At 44.0% G+C, this 15,505-nt stretch overlaps 1 protein-coding gene across 2 annotated transcripts in view; it reads left to right on the top strand.

Moving 5' to 3' along the window:
* AMOTL1 (angiomotin like 1) overlaps window positions 1-15,505 on the top strand; it is a 106,092-nt gene that overhangs the window by 27,293 nt on the left and 63,294 nt on the right. For both annotated transcript variants that reach the window (XM_080688169.1, XM_080688168.1), the window contains exon 2: window positions 12,557-12,706. Coding sequence is in view for 1 of the 2 variants with exons in the window: in XM_080688168.1 (XP_080544294.1) it covers window positions 12,557-12,706 (150 nt within the window). In the remaining variant the exon portion in view is untranslated. The remainder of the gene's footprint in view (window positions 1-12,556; window positions 12,707-15,505) is intronic.

Below are 15,505 nucleotides of genomic sequence, written 5' to 3'. Positions count from 1 at the left end.
AGTGTCCAAAGGGACTTGGGGATGGACTTGCCTCTCCTGAGGTGAGTTTTATTGCTGCTGGGGAGACTTGGTAAAGATGATGCAGGAATCTGCAGAGGTGTCCCGGAGAAGGTTCCTGGCTGGACCGTTGGGCTGGGGGCTCAGAGTGCTTCTAAACATATTTTGGAGGCACATTGATGTGTAGTGTAGTAATGAACGAAGAAAGAAGCGTTTGGTGCTGGAAAATAGCCTAAGTAGATGCTGGACGGTCCAGAGATTTAGCTTCCTTGTAGTTGAGAAATAAAATTCTATCCTTTTTTTTTTTTTCTTAAGTTCTAGGCCTACTCTGTCCACGGTAACCACTAGCCAGATGTGGTATTTAAATTACTTAAAAGTAGGAATTCAGGTCCTCTGTCATACCAGCCACAATTCAAGTACTGAATAGCCATTTCCATCATCACAGCAAGTTCCACTGGCTACTGCTCTTCTAGAGAGATATGAGCCCTGCTTATCTGGTGGCAGCATCTTGGGTTTCATATGATGGGACAGGGACACCTTTTTTGTGTGTTTTTTTATTGATTTTTAGGAAGAGAAAGAGAGAGAGAGAAAGAGAAAGAAGCATCGATGCAAGAATGAAACATCGTTCGGCTGCTTCTTGCATTCAAGCCCACACACAACCCGGGCATGTGCCCTTACCGAGAATCAAATGGGTGACCACTCGGTGCACAGGGTGACACTCAGCCAACAGAGCCACACCGGCCGGGGCAGGACATGGACACATTTATGAGTGAAATACATCCCTTATCTCTCCCTTGGAAGTCTGGTGTGTACCTGATTGGAAGGAATAACAAAGGGTGGCTGCTCCAGCAGCTTGAACCTCATTTTGCCACTTTTGATTTTGGAGGCTCATGTCATTTGGAAGGTGAGTCAGCAAGGCATTTGCGTTATGCTGGGAGTGGAGTTTACAGGTTAAGGCTGTTGTCAAGGTATCTACTGTTTCTAGTGATGGTTGAGGCTTTGGTTTAGTTCTTGGGACTCTCCCTGGGATCTGGTCCTTGAGAGAAGCAAATAGAAATGCTAGGGTGGATTTAGCAGTAAGAGGTCCTTCTCAGGAGAGGTTCTGCGGCCAGCCTGGACTCCTCCACTTGGGTCTGTTCTGCTACTGAACCAGCCTTTGTCAGGGAGAGGCAGGGGGCTGCCCTGTCCACCTTGCCAGTTTGGGCTTGCTCAGATACCATTCCACACCACCTCATCCTAACAGCTGCCTCCTCTGAAAGTGTGCTGTAAACTGTAAAGTTCCTTTCCTTACTCGCCCCACACCCAGTCACTAGGTCCTTTGCAGAAAGTATGCAACATACTTCTTGCATACTTCCCCTTCCTTTGTGTGCCTCTACAGCCCAACCTACCTCCTGGACTATTATGATAGCCACATAACAGGTCTCCCCAATTCTGTTCTCACACCTCTTCTGGTCTACTCTGTCCTCCCTTTTCCCCTCCTTGCCTCCACCTTTCCCCCACCCTTTTCAGAACAGGCAGAGCAGGACAAGGATGATAGATATCCTGTCCTCCAGGCTCGCTTTGCTTCCTCAGTGTGAGGTGGGGCTTTGCACACGCCCAGTGGCCCCATGCCAGGGTGGAAGGAAGGCATCTCACATTCAGCTATTCTCAGCTGTAAGGGCTTCTCTGGATGGTGTGACCCCCGAAAGCAGGTGAGAGGCAGGCCCTTCCTATATTGTGAAGGGCACAGAGAACCAAGTTTCTTCGGAATGAACCCTCTATCTGGGGGCCTTAGGAAAGGAAGAGAATAGGAAATTCTCTGTAAGGCCCTGTGTCCTGAGGGACTAGTCATGTCGGAAAAGGTTGAAAGATACAAGGGCAGATAAGATTGCTTGCATGGGGTTGGGGAGAAAGATGAGGAAAAACAGAAAAAGAGAGTAGGAAACACAAGCTTAAAGTAAGACACCTGGGAAAGTAAGGTAAACAGCATCACAATCCTTGAAGATTGTGGGAGTGTCAGATAATAAGCAGGAAGTTCATTAAAAGACACAATCCTGTCGGACTTACTTCCCATGGTGGTGACTGCCCTGGTAGAGCAAAAATGAATGGTGGTGGCATGAGAGTGAATCAGCTTCCTTTAGCTACCTTTTGGATTTGATCCTTTAAAATACTCATAAAAAAAAAATTTAAGAATAGAAGTCTAAAAAGTCTACTCTGACATGTGGATAATCTTAGAGAAAAAAAATATCTGAAATTTGAACTTTCTCCAACATAAATTCCAGGAATTTGGAGGGGGGTTGGGGGGGGAAGCCTGAAGTAAATACAAATATTTACATTTTAATAGCATTTATTAAGTAACTAAGATCACTTTGTTAGTTTGGTAACATAAAATGGGTTATGTGTAATTAAGCTTGTTTATAAAGTGAACAGAATGTAATATTAAATTTAATAGTTTATTTAGGCAGCCATCACAAACATTCTAATTGAATTTATGTGAAATATTTTCACTTTCTGTTAAAGAAGGTACATGTTTGAGTATTAGGGAGCATGACATTTCTTATTTTTGGACAGAATATAAACCATGGTACAGAAACAGTCACTGGTCAGTAAGTATCTGTCGAATCAGTAAGTCTGGATTGTACAAGTCAATACTGAGATGGAGAATTTGGCAAGAATGCAAAAAAAAGAATACAGTTTCTCTAGCGGACCTTTTCCCCTCCATCTGACATTTGAAAGTCTGTCATACACCTGGCACTGGACTAAATGTGGGGTGTATGTCCTTTGTGCCCATGGAACTTATATTTTAGAAGGGATGTAATGAAGTACGATTTTAGAAAACAGAAGGCAGATGAGCTGGTGTATTCCACTCTGAGAAGGCCAAGAAAGGGTTTATAACTGCTTTTCAAGTATTCTGTCTTCACTGTGAATTGATGAAGAGGAAATGGGTTTAAATTACAGATATGAGAATCAAACCGTTGACCACAGATATGATTTCTAGAAGTATGGAAGGGTCCCTGCCAGGATGCTTGGGAGGATATGGAGATCAAAGATGCAGCCAATGAATTACTAGGAGTGTGGGAGTGTCTCATTCTAGAAATCCCTTTAAATTGGTTTCACATGCCTTAATGTGGTCCTGTCTGATTGTGGGACATGGGCCAAATGGGCTAGTTGTAATGTGTTCTTCTGTGGAGCTTAATGAAGACCCCAGAGCCGAAAACCTAGATTTACTTCCCACCTGTGCCACTCACTGGCTTTATTTTTTTTAATTTTTATTTATTGATGAGAGAGAGAGAGACATGGATTTATTGTTCCACGTATTTCTACATTCATTGGTTGCTTCTTGTATGCACCCTGACCTGGGATCGAACCTGCAACCGTAGTGTGTCGGGATAATGCTCTAACCAACTGAGCTACCTGGCCAGGGCTTCACTGGTTTTATATTCTTGGGCAAATTACTTAACTTGTCTGTCAAGTAGTCTCCTCATATGTTAAATAGAGATAATAGTAATGCCTACCTCAAAAGGTCATTATAAGGATTACATGTATGATGTGAGTTAAAACATGCAAATTGCTAAGAACAATATCTGACACTTTGAAAGAGTTATATGTGTTCACTATCATTGTTGTCCCAGTTCCGGTTGCTGTGTAACAAATGGCCTCAAATCCGCATAACTTCAAACAACCATTTTGTTATGTTACAGAATCTGTAGGTCTGGGTGTCATGCATGGAACGGAGAAGCGACTTGTTTCTCTCCCTGAACCAGGGACTTCGGTGGGAAGGAGGCTGGGGTGGACTGGATGGTTTGGGATTGGGTCCTCTGGAGGCTTCTTTGTCCACATGTCTGGAATGGCTAGAAGGCTAGGTCTGCGGAAAGTGGACTTTCCGTGTGTCTTTGCCTCCTCAGAGCATCAGGCTAGTCATTTTGTTTAGCCGCTATAGATCTCCATTAAAAAGCAAACAAACTTAAAGCTCTTCCATACAGCAGTGAAACTGATGCTCATGTCAGTGATTTTTGTGCTGATTTGGACCTGAGATTCAGAATCTCCAGAAATGTTACATTATGTTCTGGTCACATTGATTCATACTTTTCCCCCAGAGAATTATTCAGTTACCTGTTGCACTGGATACTAGAGAAATGTTGTCATGGGTCTTATAGTCAACTGTTGATGCTCTATATCTTGAAGTGAGGCCAGCTGTTTTTATTCTTTTATCTTTCATCATATTGGCCAGGCCATTATAAGACTCACTGGGGCCCCAGCTGGTGTGGCTCAGTGGTTGAGCATCAACCCATGAGCCAACAGGTCACTGGTTCGGTTCCCGGTCAGAGCACATGCCCGGGTTGAGGGCTCGATCCCCGGTAGGGGGACATGCAGGAGGCAGCTGATTGATGTTTCTATCTCTCTATCTTGCTCTCTCTAAAAATCAATAAAAACAATTTAAAGAAAAAAAAAAGACTCACTGGGGGATGAAAATAGTCTTTAAATTGCCACATATGATCCTGAAGGACTGGGCTTTTTCCCACGTTGGTACTAACGGGTAAGTTTCTCCTCCATTGTCAGTGAAAGGGATAGATTCACCACAGTCTGTGTAGAGAAGAGATTCAGAGTTCACACCTTGACCTTCATCCTGTTACATCACAGGTGGAATGAAAGTTATGGAAAGTTATGGAACACAGGTGGAATGAAAGTTATGGAACAAAGGTGCCAAGGAAAGGAGAGGTTTTTCTTATTTGTAGTGCTGGGTACAGTTGGTACAGTTAGACTCCCAGTAACTACCCTGTTGTCCCTTTTGAAGGTGGAGCCTCCTGGCAGCTGAGGGTTTTCAGGTTAGAGTCCTGGTACCTTCTCCAGACCCACCTAACCCTAAAGCTGAACGCCAAGGTGGCCAGACAAGTTAGGAGTTTTGAAGAGCCTTGGGATAACACTATGTACTATTTTATTTTGTTATTCCAGTAGGACCACAACGCTAAGCTTATATTTAGAGAAATTGTGTATTTAAGACTTTTCTCCTTTCAAATTCTTGGAAAATTGAAAATGTAATTTTAGTCTAGTTTGTCAGTCAGCTGAACAGTCTGACCTAAAAAAAACTCTAAAAGCCTTCATCTCTGATCTGCTTGAGCATCTGGCTATTTTTTAAAAGCTCACTGATTTGATCCTCTTTGGGAAGAGACTTTTATAGCAGCGATTCCCGTTCCATTTCCCCATAGAATTTACTGAGCACTTATTATGTGCAGGAACACTGTTATAGCCCATTCTGTTGTCTCATTTAATCTCCATAACAGCCGGACATAGTAGGTCCTATTATTACCCCCATTTACTGAGAAGGTAATGGGCACCAAGAGGTTAACTCATTTGCTTAAGTTCACAAAGCTCATAAATGGTCCACCCTGGATTCCTGCACTGTTTCAGAAACAGATTTACCAAAACAAAAGGCACACATAGCCTCTTTTTCCATTTAGCAGATATTTTCTCCTCTGTCTTTTTTATTCTTTCAGTCCTTCTAATCCTCCAGTCTTTTGGCTTGACAGCATCATTCTCTTTCCTCTCAAGTCATCATGTCTCAACATCCTTGCCTTTGTCCAAGGATTGCCTGACTTCCTGCTGGGCAAGTTATTAGCTTCTTTTCTCCCCACCTCCTCAAAGTAATCTCGTGGAGACGTTTTGCTAGTGAAATACCATTGCAGGTTTATATTCCTTTTTATAAAAATTCCTCAAGGGCAAGGAGATGCATTCATGTGCAGGTGTTTTCTGGAGGGGCTGCTCTCTCTTCAATACATTTTCTTTAATCAGTGGGTCCATTCCCCTGACAAGCCGTGTTCAAGCTGTGCTTTACAACAGAGGGCCTCTGGGCACCTTCTTCAGGTTTCACCATCTTCCTTTGCCTGGGCAGGGAGGTGACTCAGTTCTAACTGGTTTGCAGCCATTATCATTTTAAGTTTTGTATGTTTTGGTTTCTTCCCCCTAGAAGAGGCTACATCACATAGAGCAGCGTTTCTCAAAGTGCCGTCTGTAGAACCCTGAAGGTTTCTGAGACCTAAAAACTATCTTCATAACAATACTAAGACCTCCCTGCCTTTTTCAATCTTACTGACATTTGCACTGAAGGTGGCAGGCAATGCTGGGTTGCCCAGGCGGAGTGGGACGAAACAGCACCTTTCTGTAAATGCAAGCATTTCATTGAAACTCCTAATTTTAATGTAAGAAATTAGTCAGGGAAAGACGATTTAGGATTAAGTGAAGGATTCTTGAGGGCCTTTGGAAGGCATAGTAAAAAGACCTTCTTGTTGGAGGGGTGGTGCTGTGCCTAGTGCTGTGGCCCTGGGCATCACCTGACCAACGTGAGCCTAGTCCCCACCTCCACGAAATGGGAACAGGGTGGTGATCACGAACGATAGCTTTATATCATCCCTGCACTTAATAGGCCCTCAATAAATGGTAGCTCCTGCTCATATTGGTTGTACTCTTATTGCTAAATGGAAGTTTAGTTTCTTGGAAATATTGGTTGCTTTAAATTATGTAGTTCGTTTGATGTTGACTTATGAGTTGGCTGAGTGTGATGAGAAGACATGTACTTGTCTCTTGAGAGTCCCAGTCCCTGTGAAACTGCTCCCTGATAGACATGGCGCTGTCACTTAGCTGTGACAACAGGTGCTAATGGGACCCAGGAAGCTGGAGGAGTCAGGGGCAGCCAGAGTGTCTGACCTCTCCTCTCCTTCCTTAGGGTGGGTGAGAGGCAGATGTCATTTTATGTCTTGGGTTTATCTGAGGGCTTTCCATCCTGTTTGTTTTTCTTTGTTCAAAAAATATTAAGTACTTGCTGTTTACATACAGTGATAGAAACATGTTTAAGCAATGGAGCTTACACACTAATAATAATCACGTGTGCCATGGCCACCCCAAAGAGTTCCCTTTTGGTCCTGAGATAGGTATAAACAAGTATGTTTAAAGATTACTTAAATCTCAGTTATTTAATAAATATAGGGCTTATTTGTTAAAACTTATCTGCATGAATGAGTCCTAGAGATCTCTTGTACAGCATAGTGCCTGTAGCTAACAATACTTTATTATTGTATACTTAACATTTGCTAAGAAGGTAGATGTTATGTTAAGTGTTCTTACACAAACACACACAAATAATAAACAGGGTGGGAGGAGATGTTGGGAGGTGATGGTTATGTCTGTGGTCTTGATAGTGGTGATGGGCTCACGGGCTAATACTTTCATCCCCAGACTCATCGAGTTGGACACATTAAATCTGTACAGCTTTTTCATGTTAGTCATACCTCAATAAAGTGGCTTTAAAAAAACTTATCTGAGGAAAAGAATCTCCAGAGTCTAGTAGATACTTCTAGTTTTAGATAATTTAAGAACCAAATATATCAACATGAAATATGAATTTTGGTATTGTGTGCAGTTTGAGTCAAGATATTTAAATAACCTTTGGATTTTATGTTAAGCTCTAAATTTAAAAAATTATTACCTCTTTGTAGATAAAGTCCTTTTATTATGGACTAGAGGCCTGATGCATGAAGTTAGTGCAACGGGCTCCGCCCTCACAGCCCTGGCTTCGTCTGAAAGGTCTTCTGGAAGGTCGTCTGGATGATCATTTCGCTGTTCAGTTGTCCAGTCTAATTAGCATATTACACTTTTATTATTATAGATACTTTCACGGTGTACTCCCTTTGATTCTGTGTGATTTGGTGGGCCTGGGATGGCTCCTCTTTTTATGGTGAGGGAGCGCATGCCCTCCGAGGTCTCCAGGCTCTGCCCCTCCTCACAGACCTGGGAAGGACGCAGGAGCCAAGGGCAGCAGAGGGCCCAGCACTGAGGCCCGGCCCTGGGCAGGGTGGCCCAGGTGGAGTGAGCCGAAGCAGCACCTTTCTGTAAATGGAAGCTTGTGATCAGGCTGCAAAATCCCTGTGCAGTTACTGTAGCATCATGTACAAAGCCCCTACAGGAATTGGATCACAGTGCACTTGCCATTAATCTGTTTTAGCACGAGATGGCTTTTTTTTCCTTCCCAGTAGCTTTTACCAGCCTTGGTCTCCTGAGAAGTCTGAAAAAGACAAACTCACCTTTGATTTAAGCTCTGTAGCATTAAGAATATGTTCATAACTGGTTATTTACAAATGTATCTTAATTCCATTAATAAATATTTATTGAGTGTCCATATTGTGCTCGAAACTGCTAGGTACTGTGAACCTTTGTAGATGATTCATTGAATCAATAAATATGTATTGAACACTTATGATGATCTTATTTCTGCTAGAAACTGGAAATACAAAGATGAATAAGACAGGGTCCTTGCTGTTAATCAACTGAATGGTCAAGGAAAAAAACCTGAAGACATAGGCAATGTATTATTTTGTGGCATAAATATGCCTGGAATGAGATGGCAGCACAGATGAGTGGCATGTTAGGGGAAAAAGGGGAGATGACTTCCTGGAGGAAGTGGCACTAGAGTAGAGCCTCCGAGGATGTGTTTCAGCATTTAGGGTGTGCCTAGCAAGCGTTTCCTCGATTCATAGGGGAGGAAGGCCCCCCAGATGGAGAAAACCTAGGAAGAGCTGCCAGTGTTTCTCTAGAGTTTGCGCAAAGGCAATAGCCATGAGTTGCTATGGTTCAAGGCAGATTGTGTTGTCATGTGGTGCTTAACGTAAAAACAATGCTGTGTTCTTAGAATGGGAGTCAGAGGTTATGATCGGAGGCACACCACACCACTCAGCACTTACCCACCAACCGCCTCGTGTTTTGCAGCAGTCATTTAGCATAGGCTGGTGGTGCCGCCCTGGGAATACTTGAAGATGGGCACCACACATGTGTGTGCTACTTTCTGCAAGCAGTATATATGGTGTATGCCCTCTTAACTACTTGCTGATGGAGAACATGGCACTGTCCTCTGGGATGGTCTCACTACTTTGTTTATAAACAAGGTCAAAGATCCCTCCAAATCCACTCTCTGAGAGCAGCTGACATGTAAGTGCAGAGTGGGGTGCTTCCGATCATCATCGCTGTGGCAGTTGAGGGACGGAAGGACAGCGTAGGAGAAGGTGTGGAGGCAAACTGAAGGGGTCAGTGGACTGGAGAGAGCCTTACAGTAGCTGTGGAGGGGACTGTGAAGCTAGAGGATGGCTTTGTTAGCCGGAATTTGGAGAACGAGGGTGACACATTCACGGGATGCTGGGGGGACCAGTGAGACTGATGGCATCTAAAGGAGAGGTCTGGTTGTAGGCAGCCTTGGAAACCCAAGATCGGAACTTGAGGCTATAGCCAGGGTGGTTATGTGCAAGCAAGTCGCATGTAAGGCCGGGTGATTTCCCAGCTGTGAGTGTTGGGTGATGATGGGGTGTCAGTTTGAGTGTCCTACAGTGTTTACACCTAAAGGAAACTTCTGAGCCTGTTATGTTGGCCTAGTTACAGATTCAGGGTCTGATCTGAGGCACATAACTAGTCATGGTGGAGGTGAGGTGGTTGAGCAGGTCACCAGGACTCATGTCGTGCCCCTGACTCCCCAGAAAACTACTTCATTTTGCCTTAATTCATTTTTTCCTCCAACACTGAGGCCCTTTGTTATTGCTACTGTTGAGTAAGGAAAAAAAGTCTTGTTCAGGGTCACATCACGTAAAGGCCTCTGGACACTTACAAAGAAAGCAACAGCATAAGACCATAATGGGAAGGAAGGATTTGGTGCTTTAGGAGCAAGCCAAAAGCAGTCACGCTCAGACGGAGAAGCAAAGATTCTTCTTGCTGACAAATGACATGCAGATTTTGTAAAGAAAGGGAACCATTCGTGGTGACATGGGTCATAGTCAATATAGGGCCAAAATGTTGAACCCTCCAACTGGAATTTCCAGATTCCCCCCTTTGTCAAGTGTGGTACAGACAAATCTCGAGCTTTCCTGTGGGGCTGGGCCCTGGGAGCTGCACGGCCCCTCCCCTGAGGGAGAGCCCGCAGAGCGCGGACTCCTGTACGCTCACCTTAGTTTGCTGTCCGTTGCGTTAGTCACTCTCCCCATGCAGACAAGCTGTGTGAGTGGCCATCCTTAGACAAGGTGCTGTTTTGAAAGAAACAGGTGACTGCAGGTTCCTAAGCACAGAGGACCTTACATGGAAATAGTCTTTATGAAGCCCCAGAGGCAACACATGAATGGATTACACACTGTTGAGCCAGCAGAGTCCTTGAGTGGCGCAGATTCCTTTAAAAGCTGGACCATTGCCCAGCCAGAGTGGCTCAGTTGGTTGAACATTGCCCTGTGCACCAAAAGGTTGTTGGTTTGATTCCCAGTCAGGGCACATACCTGGGCTGCAGGTTCAATCCCCGCTCAGGGCATGTATGGAAGGCAACCAACTGATTGACGTTTCTCTCTCACATCAATGTTCCTCTCTCTCTCTCTCTCTCTCTCTCTCTCTCTCTCTCTCTCTCTCTCTGTCCCCACCCCCTCTCTCCTCTCTCCTTCCCTTCCTTTCTCTAAGGATTTAAAAACAACAACACAACAACAAAAAGAACGGGACTATTACTTAGTCCCTGGGCCCGAGCCATGCTTACAGGGTGGGATTTCGGTGGTTTCCCCAGCCTCTTGCTCCCAGGTGTGGAGAATCAGGGTACATTGTGGTGACTGGGGATGGCTTATAGCACAGTTCTTAACTAGGCTCCCTATTGAAAGTATATATTCTCTCTCTCTCTCTCTTTCTCTTTCTCTCTTGCTCCTTTATATACATATGCACATACACATATATCCTTAGTTAGGCCTCAATTTTACTAGCAATTTGCTCTTCGTTACCACTTAGAATTCTTAGTCCATCCCTGACCCTGATCTACTGTATATAATATAAAACACACACACACACACACACACACACACACACACACACACACTCTTTTCTTGAAGTGTGTGGGTCCTCACTACCTCTCTGACTCTGATTTGGTGGGGAGTGGGACTCAGGTGCAGAAATGTGTTTTTGTGTCTTGCTTTTTTGCCTGTGTGTGCTGTTCTCCACTAGCAGAGGGCTTCTCACTTAGGCTGCACATTGGAGTCATTTGAGGAGCTTTATAAAATATGAGTGTGTGGGCCCTGTCCCCAGAGATCTGATTGAACAGGTCTGGGTGAAGCCTGGGTACTAGGCTTTTAAAAATTCCAGGTCATTCTAACATATGGCCACAGTTGTACCTTGCCCGTCTGCAATTTTCCACCAACATTTTCCACCGGCCTGAAGTGGAAGCCAGGTCAGGATCTGCCTTTGGATCTGGGCCATCATGATTCCTAATTTTAGCCCTAGGCTTTTAGATTTATAGATGGAGAGGATGAGGCCCAGAGAATGAGTTTCTTTCCCAGGGTAGCCCTTGCAGGTTGGCCAAAAGGAGAACGCTGACAGGTAGCCGCCACACGCATTGGAACTGTAATTTTACTTGGTTTCTCATTCATACTTGGTTTATATTCATTTTTAGGGTGAAATTCACAAACGACATTATTTTTAGCTTTATAGGATAAATATTCTACTTGTAAAACTGTTTTCCCTCCAGTCCAAACATGCCTGTGATGCATGTGAGCACACATACAAATATGTCATGAGGTAAGGAAACTCAGAAAGACGATGAGTAAGTTCCCATCTGTGGCCTCAGAATAATGTTATTTACTACTGGCTTTGGCCTTGTGGGAAAGGGGTAGATAGCAAACCTAGCAATACATTTCAAATTACTAGTTTGAAGTGACTGCTGAGAAACATTTTTCTGATGATAGAACTATCTTTTGGGCAAGGACTTCAATTTTAAAAAATAGCATGACTCTTTCCCCCAGAGTAAACTAAGTTCCTTTGCCAAAAAGAGCCATAAACTGGGTGCCCACACAGGGAAACCAGTGCCTAGAGAGGACGGCGGGCCCCTCCTGCCGAGTGTTCCCACGACGTTGTCTGTGCGGTATCCGTGTCGTGGTAGGTATCTCGTGTCCAGCGACTGTGGGATTGTCACAGTGTCACGTTTAATTAGAGCAGGAAGCACATCCCGCTTTGTGTGCGAAGCAGATACACTGGAGCAAAAGGCCAGTGCTTGGCAGAGGGCCAGAACCCACAAGCTGGTGCCCCGCTGCCATAGGGGGCTCCAGAAACATTAGAGTAAGACGAGTGCTCTGTCCTGGGCTGGGACACACTCCTGCTACCACATGGCGAGAAGACCACCCCTCTCTATCCTTTATATTCCCAGAGTCAGCAGCTGGAGTTCCTTTCCTGGCCTCTCCATCGCCCTGTCCTGTGCCCCTCCGTGCCTGTTCAGAGCTTAGTGACTTGTCTATAGTCACAGGGGACTTGGTTTCTGTTGGCAGTGCTGCCGTTGTGTGCAAGTGTCCGAGCCTCCGCTCAGCGTGTCTTGAAGATTGTTATTTTGACTTTGTGGGTCATTTGGTGGGTGGCTGGATGAGTGATAATTCTAAATAGTAACTTTGGAATTTTATGAATCAAAAAGACAGAGCTCCCACTGCACATTGAAATGTGGGAGTGTGGCTCGCGGGCTCTGGTGAGTCACATGGGGCGGGAGGAGGGAGAGGAGGACTTGGTGCTAATGGACACTTGGCTTTTTTCTCCCCCGCAGGTCCCCCTCCTGCTTGTTACAGTCCCAGTAGTCCCGCCCAGATTCTAGAAGACCCCAACTACTTTTTCCCAGACTTCCCGCTCTACTCCGGGAGGCATGAAGCGCCTGCTTTGACAGTGGAGGCTGGCAGTACCATCAGGGAGAAAGTTGGTGAGTTCTTTTACTGGCACTTGTGTTGGAAACACAAAAAGATCTTATGTGTCTTATTTTTAGCGCTTTTGCATAATTTTTTTCCCTCTATGCTCATTTTAAAAAATCAGCATGTGGGATTATTGGTTGTCTCTTTATTGGCAGGTGCCTTATTTTTAATGTTTGTGTGCTATGGATGTTAATAGACTATCTTACTATAACTTGTGATTCAGCAGAGAGAGTTCCTAGGTAGGTAGGAAGTTCAGAATTATACCATTCCCTAAGTTTTCTCTAATTTCTAAATACATTTTTGGTACTCCTTCCTAGAATCTTTCCTTCTTTATTTCTTTCCTTCTTTCTACTTCATTTTAATCTTTTTGCAAATAACAAAGAAGTTCAGAAGAAATTCAAAACTATAGTAGGGAGGAAACTGTCTTTGTAAAACTTTCTGCCTATTTTTGAGGTAACACTGTGAGGGAATTTTTATTTTTAAGTATTTTTTTTATTGATTTCAGAGAGGAAGGGAGAGGGAGAGATAGAAACATCAATGAGAAAAGAGAATCATTGATTGGCTGCCTTCTGCACGCCCTCCACTGGGAACTGAGCCCGCAACCCAGGCACGTTCCCTTGACCAGAATCCAACCAGGGACCCTTCAGTCTGCAGGCTGGCCAGCTAGGGCACATAAGGGAATTTTTAAAACCACTTTAGGAAAGGATCTCAGGGCCCGAATGTGCTTATGAAAAGAGAATGTAATCCCTTTCATGCCTGATGAGACCCCATTCCTTTTATTATTCATCCAAAAAAAATCATTTTCCTCTGGAAATACATTTTTATTTTAATAGAATTTTATTCATTTTATTAAAAAATTATTTTTATTTGATTCTGCTTGTTCCAGTAAGCCTTTCAGATCAGTTATCCTGAGGATAAGGGCATCCTTTTTTACTCTCCTGCCCCCACATCTGTCAGGAAGCCTGAATATAGCAGGTTTCAGTCAGTCTTTGTTTAGTGAGTGTGGCCCAGTTCAACCCACACTGATCACTCTTTCCATGGGTCGTTCATCACTTACTACGATTATTTGGCAGTTCATCTTGCGTGGACCTTCCATGATCTGTTTTTACTGTTTAAAATGTTTTGGTGTTGAACTTTGGGTTTATATTTCAGTTGCAGTTACCTGAAGGTAAGGACTGAGTTTGAATGTACTCCACGTGCAATCCTCTGAGGCAGATAGGAAGTCTGCCCATTTTACAGGGGAGAGAGGTTCAGAGAAGCCAAGTAATTTGCCTGAGGTCCCAGGTGAGGTTCTGGGGAGACGGGGAGAGTGATAAGGTCAGCGTTGAGCTTCAGGAACCATCTGTAGAGCTCTATAACATACTCAGCCATTATTTCCCGAAGGCCTGTGGATCAGAGCAGTATTGTAGGCGCTGGCGATGCAGCGTATGAATTCAGCAAATAAACTCCCCACCTTCTGGTGCTTGGGTCTAGTAGAGGAAGACAGGTAATACATAGAGTGTGGATTGGAAAGAGAAGAGGCCAGAAGCTAGAGATATTCGGAGGCTATTCAGGACATCTAAGCCACTGGTCAGGAGAGCCAGGCCTGAGGCGTGGCTGAGGGCACGGGAGCTAGGGTCACAGTCTTTGCTATTGCAGGGACACTAAAGATGTCATCTACTGTCACCTTTTCTCATATTGTAATATCAAAGAGAATAAGTGGTATACAATCCTTGCCAATAGAAGACAGTAAACCTAATGGAGAGTGTCTATGTGTGTACTCATGTAAATGTGGGAGTATACGTATATTTATATATTTATAAGCACATTATACCACTTTTATTTTTTTTCTCATTTCACTGTGGACTGAGAAAACCTAGCTTGGCAGTTGATTAAATGGAGGGAGCAAAGGAGACAGAAGGTCAGAAGAAATCTAAAATTTCTATCAGGATGACGCATATGAGGATGCCATTAATAGGTTTAACAAAAAGGCAACCTTGGGAAAGAAAGACAGCTTTTGGGGAAATGACGTGTTCTATGTATATATAGAAACACAGAGCCATCGTTGCATGGCATTGTAGAACTGAAGGCTGCTTAGCGATGATCTACTTCATCTTCCTTAGTTTACAGGTGAGGCTGTTGAGGTAGGAGAGAGGAAGTGATTTGCTCAAGGTCATGCCAGTAGTAAGTGGTACAAATTTTACTCTCACAATGCTACATGATATCTTTAATATATTACTTACTAGTACTGTTGTGAATTGAGCTATAAGCTTTTAAAGTGTGTATACATTTTTTGACACCCTGTGTGTGTATGTGTGTATTTAATCTTTACCCAAGGATATGCTTTCATTGATTTGTAGAGAGAGAGGAATGGAGAGGCAGAGAGAAAGAGAGTGAAATATCGATCGGTTGCCTTCTGTACACACCCTGTCCGGGTGCACACACAGCCTAGGTATGTGCCCTGATTAAGAATCAAGCCCACAACTTTTTGGTGAATGGGACGATGCTCCAATTAATTGAGCCACCTAGCCTAAATTTTATATTTCATGGAGCTTGTGTAGGTATCTTTTTACTGGTTAAATGTTTGATCCTCCTCACTGGGTTGTGTGCTAGGGAGACCCAAATAAGAAGGCATGATTTTTACCTTTCAGGAGTTTAGAGTCTGTGTAGGTAAATAATTGCCATCTCCGGTGATCACTGATCTACTGAGATCTGTGCCAGTGGAGTAGACATTGGAGGAGGGCGCGAGCCGGCTGGGCTGCAGCAGGAAAGGACTCCTCAGAAAGTAGCTCTGGAGCTATCGGCATGCAGCATGGCTAGGAATCCCCAGG

This window comes from Plecotus auritus, assembly GCF_963455305.1.
Source record: "Plecotus auritus genome assembly, chromosome: 9".
Lineage (NCBI taxonomy): Eukaryota > Metazoa > Chordata > Mammalia > Chiroptera > Vespertilionidae > Plecotus > Plecotus auritus.
Note: the sequence above shows the minus strand (reverse complement) of the source record. Positions and strands in the feature narration are given on the sequence as shown.